This window comes from Pistacia vera, unplaced genomic scaffold (assembly GCF_008641045.1).
Source record: "Pistacia vera cultivar Batoury unplaced genomic scaffold, PisVer_v2 Contig296, whole genome shotgun sequence".
Classification (NCBI taxonomy): domain Eukaryota; kingdom Viridiplantae; phylum Streptophyta; class Magnoliopsida; order Sapindales; family Anacardiaceae; genus Pistacia; species Pistacia vera.
This window is the reverse complement of record NW_022196108.1, coordinates 572,734-592,672: the sequence shown is the minus strand read 5'-3', so window position 1 is coordinate 592,672 and position 19,939 is coordinate 572,734. Positions and strand designations below refer to the sequence as shown.

General features: G+C 33.8%; 1 protein-coding gene across 1 annotated transcript; it reads right to left on the bottom strand.

Annotated features, from left to right (window-relative positions):
- Positions 1-16,093: 16,093 nt before the first annotated feature.
- On the bottom strand, positions 16,094-19,711 carry LOC116135185 (vesicle-associated protein 4-2). Its single transcript, XM_031420889.1, is given in 12 exon segments — positions 16,094-16,184; positions 16,272-16,334; positions 16,336-16,384; positions 16,482-16,536; positions 16,538-16,564; positions 17,212-17,257; positions 17,259-17,337; positions 17,439-17,520; positions 17,626-17,696; positions 17,843-17,853; positions 17,855-18,045; positions 19,691-19,711. Coding segments are annotated over 12 exon segments (786 nt in total).
- Between the last annotated feature and the right edge of the window lie 228 nt (positions 19,712-19,939).

The following is a 19,939-nucleotide window of genomic DNA, read 5'->3' as shown; positions in this document are numbered from 1 at the left end:
TGGTGACACGTTCCATATGTATTGAATTAAAATTAAGATAAGGATTTTGACATACCATGAATCCATTCTTAATTGGGATTAGACAACGGAAGGATTTGATTATACAACGTGTATGATTGTAAAAGGTTCGTTGGAGTATATCTTCATTGTGACTTAGGGGTTATGGAGCATTGCTAGATGCCTACCATAATCAGTGGGAGTTTTGTTCATAAAGAGTTATGACAAAACATATCGAAATAGACTGTGATATTGGGCCCACGGCTAGGCCACAGTGAACCTAAGAGGTCACACATAAAAACTAAGGAGAATGGAGAAATAGCCAAAGAGAGTTGATTATCCAAGGTTGGCTAGCACCTACCAAGGGTAATAAAGTTATTTATATTAATCATTTTCTTTATATTAAATTGGATTTTATAAGGGGTTGTAATTGTAAACAATTAAGGTTAAATTGTTATGTAAACAATTTAAGAGTTAAATTATTAATTGTGATTAAATGTTAATCCAATATTATAATTTAAAGAAGTTTAACAACTTCATAACAATTATGGAATTGTTTAAGGAAGTCCAAAACAATTATTGAATTGTTTACAAGGATTCCTATATAAAGAAAATGATATATCAATTTTTGTGTAGAGAAAAAAAAAAATCTCTAAGAACCTTAAATCTCTCGCTTGGCCAAATTTCTTCTTCCCTTGGTGTGGATACTTTTTTGCTTAATTTCTCTTGAAATTAAGAGTCTCCAAGATTGCTAAAGGCTTAAGGTAACATGTTCTACCTTACTTATTTCAATTTGATTGAATTTTTTTTTTTTTAAACTATGACTATACTTGTTATAGTATGATATGCTTGATTCTCCATGCATCCATCTTTCAAGTTTAGCCTTGATTCAGTAGGTCTCTTGCAACTTAATGCTTTTATTGAAAGAACTGTGTCGTGGCAAGCACGGAATAATAAATTTTTTTTTGCCATGGCACGATCCCTTTTACCCAAGATCATGATTTCGACATGATAATCAACATAAAATTAAACCAAAACCATACAAGGTTCAATCTAATACCTTTCGTTGGCAGCTCCTTCTCTAGATGTCTCCGATTAATCGCTATCAACCCAACGCAGGATTAAGTCTGTCGATATTGACACAAAGGCAGGCTCAGGATCACCCTAAGATTAATTGCTAGACCAATCTTAGAGCTTAAGGAAGGGAGGCGGAAATTAAGAGAATGAAATTCTCTTGGTGGCTAGGGTTTGGGTGTGAGCCTTTTTTGGGAGAGGAGGAAAATTAATTTAATTTTTCTTTAAAAGAGTTCTCTAAAAAATCTCTCTCTTTAATTAAAATCCATTGCCCCTTTATATAGGCAACCCCAAACTAGAATCCTACAAGGATTATGAATCCTTTGATTTCCAATTTGGTTTGGATTGCAATCTCCTTAATTCCAAATTGAATTGGATTGCAATCCTTTATATTAGGGATAAGAATATCTCTTAAGATATTCTCTTAAATATGAATTTTAATTAAATAAATATTCTTATTTATTTAATTCTTATATAAATATATATTCTAATTAAATAAATAATTCTATTTATTTGATCCATATATATATATATCATTTTTAATTTTGGATTTTAATATATTTAATTTAAATTAAATATATTCCTTCATATTAATTAAAATGAATATGAATCTAATTCTGCCAAAATTCCTCCAATATAAATATTGGATAATGGCGCCAACCCTAGCAAAATTACCAAAGTGCCATTTTTGCCCATAATGACGAAAATGCCCCTGGACTCCCAAATTACCGAAATACCATTTTCGGCCCAAGGACAAGATTGTCCTTCCATTTCCATTCTTCACTTAACTACCTTCTATTTGTGTGACCCGAGGGCTCTCTACTTTGCCGACAATGTCCCGATAACTAATTAGGTATCAACCAATTAGTGTTTTCGTACACCAATCAAGATTGCCCTCTAACAAGGCGGTAAGCAAAGATTCAGTGATCAAGCTTTCCTTGTCTATGAATGGTTACTGCACAATTCGATATGTTTCATCATCTTATATCTCATCAAGGTTTGAGATACAGAAGTAGTGTCTACCTCAAAATTGTTACCTTGACATGTTGTATATTCGGTTCTTGAATCATCCAGCAACTCCCAATTATCCACCAAGTTTTGCAAAGTTTTTCTTCTTCTTTGTTATTATTATTTGTATGAATAATACAATTATGTTCTCAATTTATTCATGAAGAAATAATTCTTTTGTGATTGAGGTGATTTCAAAGCCCTAGACATGTCTTGAAATTAATAAAATCTGCATCTTTTTATCTTTTGATCCCTCTTGGTTATATAATTATTTCTTGTGAATAGGGTTTATATGGATTGTCTTAATTTTTTAAGTGCGCAATTAAATTGTTATGATTAATATTTAATGTCAATTTTGGTTTTTAGTACGGAATCACTTTATTACCTAATAAAACTAGTGGTAAATGTATGCCTACATACATGGGGGTTAATCACTCAAGATAACTAAATCGACCATATGAGTTTTGTTGAGTGTATGCCCTAGGAAACCAATCGTGTCGTCAGTTCCAAGGCATTTGTTTTTTATATATATGTATGTATATATTTTGTATATTACATTTATCTTTCAATAGAAGAAAGTGTTCTTATTTTACATGTGGTTTATTGCTTAATTTTATATATGTATACATGTGAAATGTCCGGATGATACAATCTTTAGAATATCAAAATCATCAAAGTATTCCCTCACATAGGTAATATTAATTAGGCAATAATATTACATAGTAGGCATGCTGAATGCCTCCGTAGAAATATCATGTGATGGTATTTGTGGGGGTGATTTAAAAGTTATATCACTAGGGCATTAACATGGATCCGCGGGTAAGTGGTTTTGAGATTGACGAGTTTGTGGAATGTTGAATGTGTGAGAGTTGACAACAAAAATGGAATTGTTGTTTGAGTTATCTTTGGGCTTGGGAGGTATTTAATTATTCTTTATGTTATATGTTGTATGCAATTTTTGAGACAAATGTATATCCGAAAACTAATGTGTTGTTTTTGTTTGTTTTTATTTTTTGAGTCTAGGTTAAGTTTAGTGTGGATGTTTGTGGGTATCATCACTGGAAACCCCCACGAGACTATAACTCGTCCAGCTAGGGTTGCCTAGGGTTTAAAGGCTTATTGCATATGCTAAATGCAACCATGACAATCTATGGAAGTGATTCATGTTAGTTTAAGATTAGATGTTATTTTGTTTTTAGGCTAGAAGACATCTTTAGATCGCTTACCTTGCTGGGGACTAGCAAGAAGCTAGTTGGAGGTTGTGATAAGTGCTTGAAAATGCACTTATACGTAGTGATTTATCAGGAGTATTTATGGGAAATTAAGATTAATTTGCATGAATTAACTTAATTGTTTCATAAATGCACTTTTCTGGATCATAGGTATTTTTGTTTCATTTTCAGGGCATAAAAGCTTAAAAATAATATTCGGATGAAAGACGGTGTTGTAAAGAGAATTGGTGGTAACAAAAAACAAAGAGTTCGTGAATCGGAGTTGTAACGAAGAAGTTATGGCGTTTTAAAGTTGAAGAGAAAATCCTGGAATATGCTCCAGTTTGAACATTCCTCGGTATTTTGACAATAACTTGAGATGTAGACTTCGGATTGAGATGATTCTTAGATTTTTAAAAGCTGATTCAAAGAGCTACATTTCATATGTTTACCACTTGGCAAGTTCGAACGTTATCATGCTTGAAAATCACTGTCTTTTTAGTGTCGTAGCACAGTGCCGAGGCACAACAGATTCTAGACAACTTAAGAATTTTAGGGCAAAACCGACAATGCTGAGGCATAATGTTGTAGCACAGCCATGATCTTGGAAAAATCTATAACCGTTGTATGATGGGTATTTTGGAAATTAGGAGTTCTAAACTAAATAGGAAAGGTGGAAACACAACCCTAACACCCTAGGAGTATAAATATAAGTCTTTAGCTGATTTTTAGTAAAGGAAAAAGGGAGAGAACAAAGATATTCAAGAATTCAAGAAAAAGAGAGATTAAAGAAAGCTTGGAGAAGAAGAATTTGGAGGAGATCATCAATCACTTCTCATTATCCACCATTGTTGTTCCAAGTTTTTCTTCTTCTTTGTTATTACTTATTTGTTATGAATAATACAATTATGTTTTTGCTCAGATTTATTCATGAAGAAATAATTCTTTTGTGATTAGGTGACTTCAAAACCCTGATATGCTCTTGGTATTTATAAAATTCTGCATCTTTTTTATCTTTTTGATCCCTCTTGGTTATATAATTAGTTTCTTGGAATGGGTTTATATGGATTTCTTAATTTTTTAAGTGCGCAATTAATTGTTTGATTAATATATGTCCATTTTGGTTGTTTAGTACGGATCACTTTTAACTAAATAATTAGTGTAAATGTATCCTACATACATGGGGGTTAAATCGCTCAAGATACTAAATCGACCATATGAGTTTTGTTAGTTGTATGCCCTAGGCCAATCGTGTCAGTCAATGTCACAGGCATTATGTTTTGTATATATATGGTTAATGTATATATTTTGTATATACATTTTTATCTTTATCATAAATAAAGTGTTCTTATTTTACATGTGGTTATTGCTTCATTTATATATATGTATAATTTGAAATGTCCGGATGATACATCTTTAGAATCAAAAATCATCAAAAATATTCCCTACCTAGTAATATTAATGTGGCAAATATATACTTATAGGTATCATGCCTTATCCGTAGAATATCATGTATGGTATTAGTGTGGGTGATTATAAAAGTTATATCACTAGGTGGCATTACATGGATGACGGTTAATGAACTGTTTATCGAATATGCCATTTATGATATCACATGGACATTTAAAATGTAGTCAAGGATTTATCATAGATCGTACTAGTGTATTATTAATCCTTAGACTGAGATATCATCGATTATTGCCTAAAGATAATGGTTCATATGGTGTTAAACACGAGACTACTCTGCATGTTAATAAGCCAATTTGGCCAGTGTTGTTTATGTGTGAGACAAGGTGATAGTCAGTGGGATCCGTTGACTTGGTATAGATTGTATCAAGTTCCTAGACAAATGTCAAGATACATTGGAAAAGGGAAATCTCCGGGCCGAGGTATATAAATGTTACATGAAAGGTTGTTTCTGGTGAGACTTCCATATGTATTGATTAAAATTAAGATAAGATTTGACATACCTGAATCCATTCTTTAACTGCCCACTTGAGTACTAGCTAATTATGGTGTTAATTGCTTGAATTATATTGTGTCTTGCTTTTTTTGGGTTGATTATTGTTACTATTGGTTGGTTGGCCCTTAGTTAATTTTTGGTTAAAGGTTATTTTGAGAAAAATGTGAAGAAAATCTCTTAACTTTCATTAGGGGTACAATGGTCCTTTCACTCAAATATTAGGTGAAATTGTGGGAGGAAAGAGGAAGACTTCGAAGTATATCACTTAAAAAGGTGCCTTGAGGTCACTTGACTAAGGGACTAGATGTAATTTCGAAAAAGAATAGGGCATACATGGGAAAGTGTGGTTATGAACTAAAGTTAAGGTTTTTGAAACCCTTAGTTTCTTTTCCACCACCACAACTCCTCCCCATTTTCTCATCAACTTTTCATTCCATCCTCCAAGAAAGCATTTTGAGGCTTTAAGTAGTTTTTTCATAGAGTTTGATTCTAGGTATTCAAGGAAGGATTCATGCTCTTATCTATGATTTATTGTAAAGTATGAGTTTCTTATGAAGTTTATGTGCTTAAGGGTTGTAAGAGAAGATTGGAATCCACCAAGAGTATAGATTTAGGAGAGACTACTCAGCACAAGTCAAGTAATTCTACTCAAAATCCAACTCAATCTAAAATTAAATTCAAGTGATAGAGATTTCTTTAAATATGTCATATGTTGGATTTATTATGTATTAGATGGAGTGTATGTATATGCTTAAGCTTATTGTTTGGATATATTTAATATGAGAAGCTTATGATGATTGATGATGGTTTGAATGATAGAATTGGAGAAATTTTTTGGGAGGTGGGTTTGCCCATGTAGTGGTGATGCTACAAGAGAGTTTTCTCCAGGTGGATTTGAGAAAAAGAATGATAATTGAATGGTGGGGGTTTGTTTATGGCCCATGTTTGTTGATGAAGTCCTAAGTGAAACTGTCCTGCACAGCCGTGACTTTTCAAGTGATTTTGGGCATTACGATGAACTGGGGCTGAGACCAAAACATAAAAGTTGTAGCTTTGTCTCTAAGCTTTAAAACGAGACTTATGTGTGGCAATCCATGTGTATATCCAAGTTATCCTTTTTGAATGTACCTGGTGAATGACTATCTGATGCAATATTGCATTTGTGCATTTCATAGTGCTAAGTAAGAAATTTAACATGAACCATCCTTATGCATTAATTGCAGTGAGAGTGTTTGAGAAAGAGTAGAGACTTTGTGAATGAGCTTACTCTAAAGTAAAAGGAATGAGAAAATCTAAGAATGGGGTTGGTGCTTGTGTGAATCCACCTGGAAGTTATGAAGATGGGTTGGTGCTTTGTGAACTCCACCAATTCCGAAGAGTGGTTGGTGCTTTGTGAATCCACTCCAGTGCCTCCGTAATATGAGCGCGTACATTAACGTGAGAAAGAATAGAGAAAGGAATGGATAGAAGCCACGAGAGTGGGTTGTGCTTTTGGACTCCACCCGGCCGTGCCTCCGATAAGATGAAGTCGTGACATACAACAGAAAGTTTAAAAAAAGCTATGTGAAAGAGAAACATAAAGAGAAAATAATGAGTGAGAAAAAATGTAAGGAAAGAATTAAGAGAAAGAGTTCGGGACAGACGAGCAGAGGATTTACGTTACTGGCATTAGTTTTTGTGCTCACCCCGTTGTTATTCTTTGTGGTTTGCAGGATTTAGTGAGGCGCGGTCGGATTGGCGTCGGCATGCAGGCTCATAGCTACACTGTCCACTGTTTTTTTTGACAACTGTTTTTAAATGATACCTTACTTGTAGTAAGAATGTTATATGTATATAAAAAAATTTTGGGCCTATCTACTTTTGTTGATATAAATGTATTTCTATGAGTATCCTAGTAGAACGAGCTATTGTTAATTAGCGATTCTGTATTCTTGACATTCTTAATTGGGATTAGACAACGGAAGGATCTATTATACAACGTGTATGATTGTAAAAGGTTGTTGGAGTATATCTTCATTGTGACTTAGGGGTTATTGAGCATGCTAGATGCCTCCATAATCAGTGGGGTTTTGTTCATAAAGAGTTATGACAACAACATATCGAAATACACTGTGATATTGGGTCCACGGCTAGGTCACACAGTGAACCTAAGAGGCCACACATAAAAACTAAGGAAAATGGAGAGAATAGCCAAGAGAGTTGATTATACCAAGGTTGGCTAGCCCTACCAAGGGTAATAAAGTTTTTATATTAATCATTTTCTTTATATTAATTGGATTTTATAGGGGTTGTAATTGTAACAATTAAGGTTAAATTGTTATGTAAACAATTTAAGAGTTAAATTATAAATGTGATTAATGTTAATCCAATTTATAATTTAAAGAGTTTAACAACTTCATAACAATTATGGAATGTTTAAGGAAGTCCAAAACAATTTTGAATTGTTTACAAGGATTCCTATATAAAGAAAATGATATATCAATTTTGTGTAGAAAAAAAAAAATCTCTAAGAACCCTAAATCTCTCTCTTGGCCAATTTCTTCTTCCCTTGTGTGGATACTTTTTTGCTTAATTTCTCTGAAATTGAGTCTCCAAGGTTGCTAAGGGCTTAAGGTAACATTTTACCTTACTTATTTCAATTTGATTATTTTTTTTTTTTTAAACTAGACTGTACTGTTATAGTATATATGCTTGATTCTCCATGCATCAATCTTTCAAGTTTAGCCTTGATTCAATAGGTCTCTTGCAACTTAATGCTTTTATTGAAAGAACTGTGTCGTGGCAAGCATGGAATTACAAAAAAATTTGCCATGGCATGATCCCTTTTACCCAAGATCATGATTTCGACATGATAATCAACATAAAATTAAACAAAACCATAAAGGTTCAACTAATACCTTTCGTTGGCGGCTCCTTCTCTGGATGTCTCCGATTAATCGCTATCAACCAACACAGGATTAGTCTGTCGATTGACACAAAGGCAGGCTCAGGATCACCCTAAGATTAATGCTGACCGACAGACATTGAAGTGTAAGGAGGAGGGGAAATTAAGAGAATGAAATTCTCTGGTGGCTAGGGTTTGGGTGTGAGCCTTTTTTGGGAGAGGAGAAAAATTAATTTAATTTTTCTTTAAAAGTTCTCTCAAAAATCTCTCTCTTTATTAAAATCCATGCCCCTTTATAGGCAACCCCAACTAGAATCCTAAAGATTATGATCTTGATCCAATTTGTTTGGATTGCAAATTCTTGTTGGATGCATCCTTTATTAGGGATAAGAATATCTTAAGATATTCTCTAATAATTTAATAAATAAATTAATTAATATAATATAATTAAATAATAATTTATATATATATATAATCATATATATATATATCATTTTTAATTTTGGATTTTAATATATTTAATTTAAATTAAATATATTCCTTCATATTAATTAAAATAATATAATCTAATTCTGTCAAATTCCTCCAATATAATTGGATAATGGCGCCAACCTAGCAAAATTACCAAAGTGCCATTTTGCCCATAATGATGAAAATGCCCCTGGACTCCTCTAATACCGAAATACCATTTTCGGCCCAAGGACAAGATTGTCCTCCATCTTCCATTCTTCACTTAACTACCTTCTATTGTGTGACCCGAGGGCTCTTACTTTGCCGACAATGTCCCGATAACTAATTAGTGTCACCAACCAATAGTGTTTACGTCACCCAATCAAGAGGCCTCTAACAAGGTGGTAAGCAAAGATTCAGTGATCAAGCTTTCCTTGTCTATGAATGGTTACTGCACAATTCGATATGTTTCATCATCTTATATCTCATCAAGGTTTGAGATACAGAAGTAGTGTCTACCTCAAAATTGTTACCTGACATGTTGTATATTCGGTTCTTGAATCTACGACCATATGAGATTGGATTCGAGCACCAACTCGATTCCACCATGGCCACAGCTTTGTAGTCAAAGTTCTTTAACCAATACTCGCCGAGATAAGTCTTCTGTACTAGGATTGACGAATCCTTTGTTGATCCACCCTACGCCATGGATGTACTTCTATGTGTGACCAATCACCACAATGTTCTGGTAATCCCAAAAGAGACAATGTTAGGTTGGTGTCAAATCCATCGATCTTACACAATGCACTCTGTGGTTTCAAGTTGAAGGACCACAGGCACCACCATCCATAATAAGATATATTATATAGACACTGAGATCCATCTTGTATGAATCCTTTAATGGGTCAATCTAGTGGATCTTGCACGAGCAAGCCCCCCATGCGTTGCACTGAGTTAATGCTCACAACCTCAACATGTGTACACCTGCCACTATCTTTCGATAGGGTCGCTCACATGATGATGATCTCTCTGAATATTTGTGTCCTGGTTCAAATTTATACTATGATTAACGGACGGTTTAAGAAGAGCCACCATTTGTGCTCATAGGGTTCTCACAATTTAGATTTATTACACTTAATACCCTTGTCACTGGTTTCAACATTTCTAAGGACATATACTATTTTCTTTAAGCGCAATAAATAGATACTATAGTATATTGCTTATAAGGAAGTGTTTTCCTTTTATTCATATAAAATATGAGTTTACAAGAGCTACAATGTTGGCTCTAGTGCACCTACTCTAACATTTATTACTTTGAATTTAGAGATCGTATCCTAGATTATTTAATAAATAGAAAATTGAGTTATGACCGTGTCTAGTCCAAAGACTCAGTAAGGAGAGATGGGACTTGTCAATGTTTGGTATTTTCTAAGCTGATGTGATTAAGAGGGTAGAAAGTTAAAGAGTATTTTTATTGTATGTAATTCATGTCTAGTGGTGGCAAACAAACCTTCAATCTCATTTCTATTATTTATCTCTTTCATGATTGTTTGCTTGTTTCACTTTGTCTAATTTTAGTTGTTAATTTCGGTTTAGTTTTTATACTTTGTGACAAACCCCTGTTAGAAGTAGATGATTATTTAAGTTTACAAATCCTCTATTAGAAAAACCCTTACTTACATTGTACTGCTACACGACATTGTTATAGATTTTAAGTGACGTAAAATTAGTTGTTACATTTGCACACATTAGTGTTTGCCTAGATGTGTAGTCCCGCTTGCTTTCCCTCCTCCAGCGAGGATTAGTGTTTGCCCAAACGCGAGAATATCATTCTTGCAAGGGAACGAGGGTCTTCACGTTCACAAGATTTCCGACAAGAGATGCGAAGATACCCTTCATTGCACAAGGATATCTATTCTCCCAATGCAAGGACGTTCTTTAGGCAAGTTGGGTAGACATGGGACTGCTTTTCTTTGTTCCCTTCCCTTGTTTTCTATCTTTCTTTCCTTCTGTGCATATGTCTTTGGGAGTTCTCTTTAAGAGATCACTGAGTGTACAAAACATCAGGAAATTTTGTAACAGACTTTGTATGGGATCTCAGGAAATTTTGTAATTAGCTTATGGAATGAATAGAAAGGAGACTATTTTCTATCCTTACTTGCATTGTTTCAGATGCCCCTTTGATTAAATCCCCTGTGGCGAAATCTTGTAAATCTAAGTGTGTATGGCGAAATCCTATAAAACTATTGTATTTAGCGCAATCCGATTCTAGTGGAACTTCAAGAGGTTGCCTTGAAGAAGTGGATGTAGGAAGCTTGTGAATATAGCTCCGAACCACTATAAATCTCTGAGCATTTCTCTCTTTCTCTCTCTCAACTTATTTGTTACTCTTGTTCATACATTCATAGTTTATATTTATTGTTTATAAGTTGATTGCATTTATTGTTCTCATTTGGGTATCTTTATTGCTCATTTGCATTAATGTTAACTTTGTCATTCTTTGGTTGTTGAGTTTATGAATTGAACATAGATTTGTTAAACTCATCATTAGCTATTGTTTGTGTTGATAGTTTTTATCCCACAATTATTTTTATTGATTCCTATTCACCCCTTCTAGGAATATTAGCCATATTTAGGGTCTAACACAATTGATGAGGATAGTGGATAGGAGACTTTGTTAAGGAAAGTTTGTTCTTTTTGTGCCAATCATGACATTGACGTTCCTAATATGGATGATAAGTTTTTTATTCAAGGGCGATCCCAACGTAAGGCTCAAGGTATCACAAACGTGTATCATTAACGCATTGAATTATTTTATAATGTCTTAGATATGCAACTTCAAGAGTTGAATAATCGTTTTAATGAGGTAGGCACTGAATTGCTTATTTGTTTGGCATGTTAATGTCCAAATGAATCATTTGTTGTTTCTGATAAACAAAAAATGATGTGCCTTGCCGAACTTTATCCATAAGATTTTTCTGACTTAGAACTTATGACACTTGATTCCTAACTTGATGTTTACATTTTAGATATGAACTATAATGTCAAATTTATGGGAATGAAAGGGATTGGAGATATTGCAAAAATGATGGTTGAAACTAATAAGGAGAAAGTGTTTCCATTAGTTTATTTTTTGATGAAATTAATATTGATTCTACCCGTTGCCACTGTTAGTGTAGAGAGAGCATTTTCAACAATAAATTTTATGAAAAATTGTTTACGAAATAGAATGAGTGATCAATGGTTGAATGATAGTTTAGTTATGTAGATAGAGAAAATGTATTTGATAGTATTGATAATGAAGTCATTTTACAATACTTTCAAAAGATGAAATCCCGTCGAAGACAATTATAAATATATTAATTAATGAAAATTTTATAGATACAAAATTTGTACTTATTTTAATTTAAAATTATATTGTTCTTCCAACTTTAACCCACATACGTTTTGTTTTTTGCTACATCCCTGCAAGAGAGGCAATAGTTTTTTTTAACATTGCGGATTCTGTGACTTACAAAAAAAGCTCATTTTGTTGTAGGTTTTGTCATCTATAACCAATGATCCAAGAAAACAACAAAATTAAGAGGTAAAAGCTCCTTATTGATATTTAAATATTTTGGGTGAAAATCTATTTATATAGACATGTAATGTCTATCATAGATGAAATGAAACCCCTTTTACACACACACACACACACACACACACACACACACACACACAAAATAATACATAAACCATATTAAATTGGGCCAGGCTACTTTACAAAACTCTACAGGCTCAACTGGGCTTAAATTGTAAGCCCAGCTAGCTTTGCCTTCAATTTATTACAACATTAAAATTATAGCCTTTTTTTTTGGGTGAAAGCCTTGAGTATCCCCATAACTGAGGGGATAAGACTAATCTTGATCAAGGCTTAGGTAAGTACCTATGACCACAATGTGCTTTCAATGGTTCGAATCTCTGACATTGTAGATAATATTTATCTTATTTGGAGCCCAATTATCAATTGGATTACACCTCATGGTTAAAATTATAATCTTTTAAGTATAAATTTTAAGAAAACTAATCTAGAAGTTTATGACAAGAAAAGAAGAGTAGCTGATAAATGCAAGTTAGTGCACAAATATTTTTCAAACATGCAATGATATAGGAGGGAAAATGAACTTAACTTTATTGAAAGTAGTGCTCTAGGCACTAGAAGCACATAATATGCTTATTAACATCAATAGAAAAGCAAAGTCCACATTTTGAAGTTTGATGTGGAACCAACAAGTGAAAATTAATTAAGCTGAGCCAGCAACACACAGCCATTGGCCAACAAAGAGTTCATCACAGTTGAGGTTTGGGTTGATTGCACCAAATAAGTCTGCTGTCAATCCGAATGCCTCTGCAATGGCTGAGCATGTATCCCCACTGTTCACCCCAGTCACTGACTCACATTGTGGGGCGCTTTTCGCCTTCAGGAACCCAGCTGCACATTTCAAACCAAATAAATACATTACCAATGTTTCATAAACATATAAAAATTATGCAAATATTCACATCTATTAATAATAATTTGACGTTTAACAGTGGAATATTTACCGCCGAATGTTCGGTGGCCTTCAGCCACAGAGATAGCGAGGAGAAGTGCAAGGACTAAAGCCAAATTAAGAAACACAGATGTTTTGGTGGCCATTATTTTTCTGTATTTCTTACTACTACTTTGTTATTGAAGCTATTTCTTTTCTGGGTTATGGAGATCTTAAACAAACACTCCCATTTATAGTAAAAATTCCATGGAAGAGACATAGCAATAGGCCAAGAAGCCGTTAATATTTGAGTTGTTCACAAGAAGCCGGCTTTACTATGACTAATTGTTAAATAATAATCCAACTTTGGTTATTTTTACATGTAATTCAACAAAGAAACGACGGACTACTTTAACAAGAGGGAACAAAGTAACGGAATGTTCAATATTTGATCTTCTCCTGGCAAAATTTATATCAAACAAAATTATAAATAAAGTTTCATCAAAATGAAAAAAAAAATTTATAATATATTTATCGTAAGCGATATAGAGAGTAACTCCCGATATAACAGTAAGAGCAAAACATATAGGCGGATGGATTTATCATGTTTCCATTGAAATAGAATCGCACAAGGAAAAACACTTGCCCTTTGTTAGTTATTAGGCATCTCGAGAACATATAGGTTGAAATATGGCTTTCAAATTAGTTGTGAATTAATGGATGATATCAAAGGGAGTAGCTATGCCTAATTCATAATGAAATATTTCTTCTTTTTCAGAACAATTTTTTTTTTTTTTTTTTTAATTCATTGTTAAGAAAAATAGATGTTCTGATAGGGATTGACAAATCTTAAATTATAAAGGTTAATAACGTGGATTTGTGAGACAAATCAATAAACGAATAGTATGCAGCCGGCAAGACTAAGATAATATGAACAAATTAAATAATATATTTCACTATTTTGCTTTTAGAACAATGGATTATTGGATGTGTTTGTACAGTCCTGAATTGTGGGCTAAGCTTAAGCTAGAGCAACAATGACATCTCAGTTCTGAAAATGAGAAACTTCTTGATATATTCGGCTTTCTGCTACATAGTCCAGTAAGCTTAGCTGCTTGAGGGCCATAAGGAATTGCTTTTTGTGACAGTGTTGTAGTCTCTTCTTCCCAACAATTGGTCTTAGCTTTGTGCCCAGCAATTCAAGTACATTACTGTGTGGAGAGAGTCTTGGGCCTCATTTCTGTTTTGACCATCCCTGAAATAAAGCCCATTCCCATCTTCAGATGACTCACTGGAGGAACTAGAATTTGTGTATCTCTTCTTGGTAGCACTGAGAGGTCGAACAGTGGAGTTCCATTTGGAGCTGTAATCAGTTTGACCTTCCACTGCGGCCACACTAGCTGCCATGCAAGCTCTTCTGAGATAACTCATCTTTGATTTCACTTCTGTGAAGTCTATTTTTTTTTTTTTGCAATGTAAATTCAATTTGTAATACCTTGCTTTTTGCAGTGTGTGTAGAAGAAGTTTATTAAGTTGTAGAGACATATATAGAGAACAAGTGGATAGTTTCAGTTGGCGAGAGAAGCGGTTTTGGCCCTTCTGGGGATATTTAATTAAAAGCAAAACCACTTGTGGCAGCCATGGTTTATGGGTTTACCAGTGGCGGGGTTTTGTATGAATTGGTGGTGTCAACTGTCAAAAGAGGATTACTTGGAAACTTCATCTCGAAAGTTATCTGCAATGCCACCACGCTTTGCATGCACAAATTAACAATGGAACTTAAAAAAAAAAAATATGCCCAAAATTTGATTAGGTGATATGATATGGATACGATTTCTTTCATTATTAATGCTACATGTAAATTTAAACGATATTTGATCGGCCTTTGCTAATTGGAAAACACTGGCAATTTTATATAGGCCCAATTTTGGGTAATTCAATATTAGGGAATGCGTGGGAGTGGGATGATTTGGTACATTTATGAACTGTATGGCAGGTGAAGAATCAGACGGTGATTTAAAGCTGGGATAGTGGCATTCTGTGTCTCTTGCATAACCGCATGAGCGATGAGCGTGTGGCACGACATCCACAAGGACCATAACACTTTAGAAAGAAACCGACTGAGAGTAACCGACCAACCAGCAGAGGAAACAACAGGAGAAGGCGAAAAGTTTTTTTTTTTAATATTGCGGATTCTGTGACTTACAGAAAAAGCTAATTTTGTTGAGGTTTTAGTCATTGTAACCATGATCCAAGAAAACAACAAATAAAGAGGTAAAAGGTTTCCCTCTGTCCCTATGAGCTTGTGTGTGATCAACCTCTACAGAGAAAACTACAAACACCTAGGAAGTACAGAGATTAATGAAATTCCTATCTCGTATAGCAGATGCCACACTGGAAAAAAGTTTACATTGTATAACAACATATCGCCACTCTGTGATTACGCTTCATTTGCAATTTGAGCCAATAAGTCAGCTTTAAGTAGAAGGAAAATTGTAAGGTTGCAACTCGCAAATTATTTGCCGCTTAACTGTAAGTCTCATCACTGCAATCTTATATGCTATGCGAGATTAATTATTCACCAATAAACGACAATTAAATTATTAGGGGAAAATTTTGAGATTAAGCACTAGACCAATAAAAATAACTACTTGAAATAACATTTATAAGGATTCCTCCTCCCCCTTTCTCAAGGCTGTCAGCAATATAATAGATATAATATAATCAAACATGCCAACCATTGATTCAGCTTCAGCTACCAACTAGTGTACTACACTCATATAGAACAGTTCTATTTTGCAGACAATCAAATTATGTTATCTACAAGATGGAACCTAGCAAAGTTTATAACTCCTCAAATGACAAAATTCAACTTACAATTTTACCACAACAGATTTTTCAGTTTCCTACATGACTTTTGCAAGATATCATTCACGTTACAAGTAAGATTGGAGAGATATATACTCAACAGTGAATCATTTCATTCTTGTTTTAATCATGGCAAAGCAAACAGAAGCATAACCATTCTATACTGATCTACTCCTTCAACCTGCTGTCGAGCAAGGTATCTTTCCCTACGCTGCTTCTGCCACGAAGGATAATAGACAGACAGAACCCATACAATTTAAGCAATAGTTTACAGTTGTAAAATTTAAATGATATTAAGATAACTACATTCATCTATCACACGCCCTTCACCAATAATCTTAGGACCTGCATCTTCTGAGGCTTCTTGCGGCTGCAACTGCAGCATCACATCTGCCAACTCGCTTCAACTTTTCCAAGCCTTCAGAATATAAAGAGCACAACCACATAAATTGGAATTCTCTAAGCAGACATTGAATAGGGCAGTGTCTTTCAAATTATTTGAGTACGAATGATACTTACAGGATCAGCACGCTCGGGATTGAGAAAGACAACTCGCAATATTTGCTCTTGTTGCTGCTTGATCCTTTTGCTCATCAAACTGCAGAAAATAAAATTACTTAAAGCAGCAAAGTAGTTTGCAAAGTTCACAAGTGTCCCTCATACAAAGGCAAAAAGCAACTTAAAGTATGATCCAAAACCCCCGTTTTGTGCATGCCCCAATCAAAAAGCATTTAGTTGTTCACAATAAAGGCAATACCTAATATAAAACCAGCTAGCTTTCAACAAGAGATGCTACTTCATCATGTATGGACTCTGCATACAAAATCCAGTAAAATTATCCAATCACACCAGCAAAATTAGATGCTGAAGGAACTGGCCCCCCAATTTATTTATACTTCTCCGTGGAGACAACAGGCCACTCACAAATTAGCTGCCTACAGTAATATATAGTCTTTAGATTATAAAAATGCCCTACGAACGAGGCACTGAAATACTAACACTATACATAAAATATCCTCCTGCAGCAAGTTAATTGATAAGAACTTCTAGCCGTCGCCAGTATAAATATAGACTGATCACGAAGTAATTTCCTAAAATCATTACATGCTCACCAAGACTATTTTTTAACAAACCATCATAATGCATAATGTTTATCAAAGTATTAGTGTGTATTTCTGTCAATACATCAATATAAAAGCATTACACAAATGTAAATGTAGCAATTGTATTCAATGTGAAACGCACCAGTTCAGGAACATAGTCCATCTCTCCTTTCACCTTCAACTGCACTTTTAAACTTATCCCTACTCTTTTGATCCATTGGCTTTTCATTGTTCTCTGGTACCTCCACAAACTTGAAGACAATAGATCCTTCAAATCAAGCAAAAAAAAACCATAAGCAATCATTAAACAATAGATAGTACCATAAATTACAAGCAAAACACCAACTTGAACCAACTTAAAAAAAAAACATACCATGTCTATGAGACTCTCGCCAGGAGCAAGAAGCACCCGAGGACGCATAAAGCAGCTTTTTGGTGCTGTGGTTTGAAACTAAAACAACAATGACAAGCACTCAATCAGGTAGCTATTGGATAACCAGAATCTAAACACAACATAAATAATACTTTAAGTAAAATCTTCAAAGCTGTGATGAACCTTGAAAGCTACATGTGATTGCCGCTGGTGTTTTAATCTTGATGCACTTCTCACTTGCTTGCCAGGTTCATCTTCAAACACAATAACACAACAGCATTTTAATAAAAGAATTTACACAATTCAGAATTTTTAATCAAATTACGAGCTTCAAGTCATGATTAGCAAATCACATTTTAACAAATTTAAAATATGAAAATAAGATAGTAAAAGAACATACAAGGAAATAGTCTTTTTGGCAGGGTCGAGTTTGAGGCGACGGCGAGTCGGCAAAATAGACCTCGCAACGAAGACACTGAATTGGAAGCATGCGGATTCCGATCCCTCCATGTGATGGTTAGTTTGATTGTGGTGGTGATGCAACGTGGAGGAAGAAGACGACGTCGTGTTACCTGATTGTCGAAACGGCAGCTTGAAGACCCCCTACTTTATTTCAACGGTGACTTCTGGTCAGCTATGGCCATTTCTTCTTTCACCACATACAGCACGTTATGATGTCTTTTCTGCTTGGCTGCTGTTGTCACTGCGGAGAGGAATCAGGAATTTGTTCAATTTAATTACTCGATCAAATCCGTTGCCTTTGCTTTTAAGTTTTAAGTACTTGACTTGACTAACGCGGAACGAGAAACAGGAGATGTAGCAAACGACGTCGCGTAAGCTGTTTGCTTGGGAAAAAAAGTTTTATAAGTAGGTGCTTTGTAGTTTCGCGTTTTTGGATTTGGTGGAATTAGTCGCGTAAGACAATTTTAAGAATGATTAATTAAGGCAGGTGATTGAACGCGTAGAAATTTGATGTAAGTCAAGTGAACCAACTAAATTTATAATTAAAAAAAAAAAAAAACAAAAAAGTGGGTTTTACTATTAGGATATTATCAATTAGGTATAAAATTTTAAAAATATTTCAATAGAAAAGAGGGAGTTATAAATCATTCAATTAAGGGAACAAAATTGTATTTCCTTCTATTAAGAGACAATAATAAATTACTTTGAGTTAGATTTAACTTTATATTAATAATAGTATACATTTAAATTATTTCTTTTTAAAAATAAATTAGAATTACTAAAAAGTAAAAAGAATATTAAATAATAAAAAAGGGGCTTGGAAGAGCTTTCTTTTCTTCTTTTAGTTCTTTTTAAATTTTTTTAAAAAAAAATTTTGGTCCTTATTTATTTCATTTTATTTTTATTTTTTAATTTAAGAACTAAATTTAGTTAACAAAAAGAAGTCACAAGAGCATCAAATCATCATTGGGTGGTCTGATGGTAAAAAAACAAAGAAATATCTAACATGATCTTCTAAGTTCGAGTCTCTTTGATAGTAAAAGAGTTAGAGAATGATCTAACATGATCTTCCAAGTTCGAGTTCCCACAGTTGCTAATAGGAGAGATCATTGGAGCTCTTATCCGAACCGTAGTTTTCGTGTCGAACACCTTCAGTCATTAAAAAAAAAAAAAGTGAAAAGCATCCTCTTTTCATTATTTTTCTTTAAAATTAACAACAAATCACCACTATATATCTCTTAATTGAAGATTTTGTTACTTTAGAAAAGTAGTGAAAAAGTTGTGTATGTAAATTGATAGTTATCCCTTTACTATTTGTTGATTAAGATGATGTAACATGTTTTTGGTGCACACCCCATTTGTAAATACTCAATAATTTCTTCTCCTCTAATCAATCACGGCTTGATGTTTGGGGATAACGGTGATTGATTAAAGATAGTTCCAAGGCAATAATTAAATTCATCACTGACTATAAGGCCACAAATTTCAAAATGGGTAGGTGAAAATTAGCCACAGTCTCCACAATAATACAAAAGTGTTGTGTAAAATGAGGCAAATGAAATTGTGAAACATAAATTATTGTAAATCTTACGATTGCACAAACTGGTGGAGCCAAAGGCATTGTTGCCCCTTACCCGTCGTAAACCTAATTTTTATTTGTTTAAAACAACCCTGCCAATCTCTTCTTCTTTGAAAAATTGGGTAAACTAATCACATTTCAAACTATATTTTAGACGCAACTTTCTTTCAAAATCTAGTTACAAACAAATGCTTAAGAACAAAATACCATCTTTTTCAACACCGTCATCTTTTATCGCTTTTAACAGTGAAAGAAATTAAGAAAACATTGGCCATTGAGCAACAATTTCACGTTGCACTAATTAATTTATGGGGTATTTTTATATAACCACGTTAAAAGTGCCTCATTATAAAGAGTAAACAACTTTTTTCCACCCAAAATAATGGTTTAATTACATTTCATATCCCCAGGCTTTTAAAATATTACTTTATTATCCAAATTTATATTTCGTTTTCA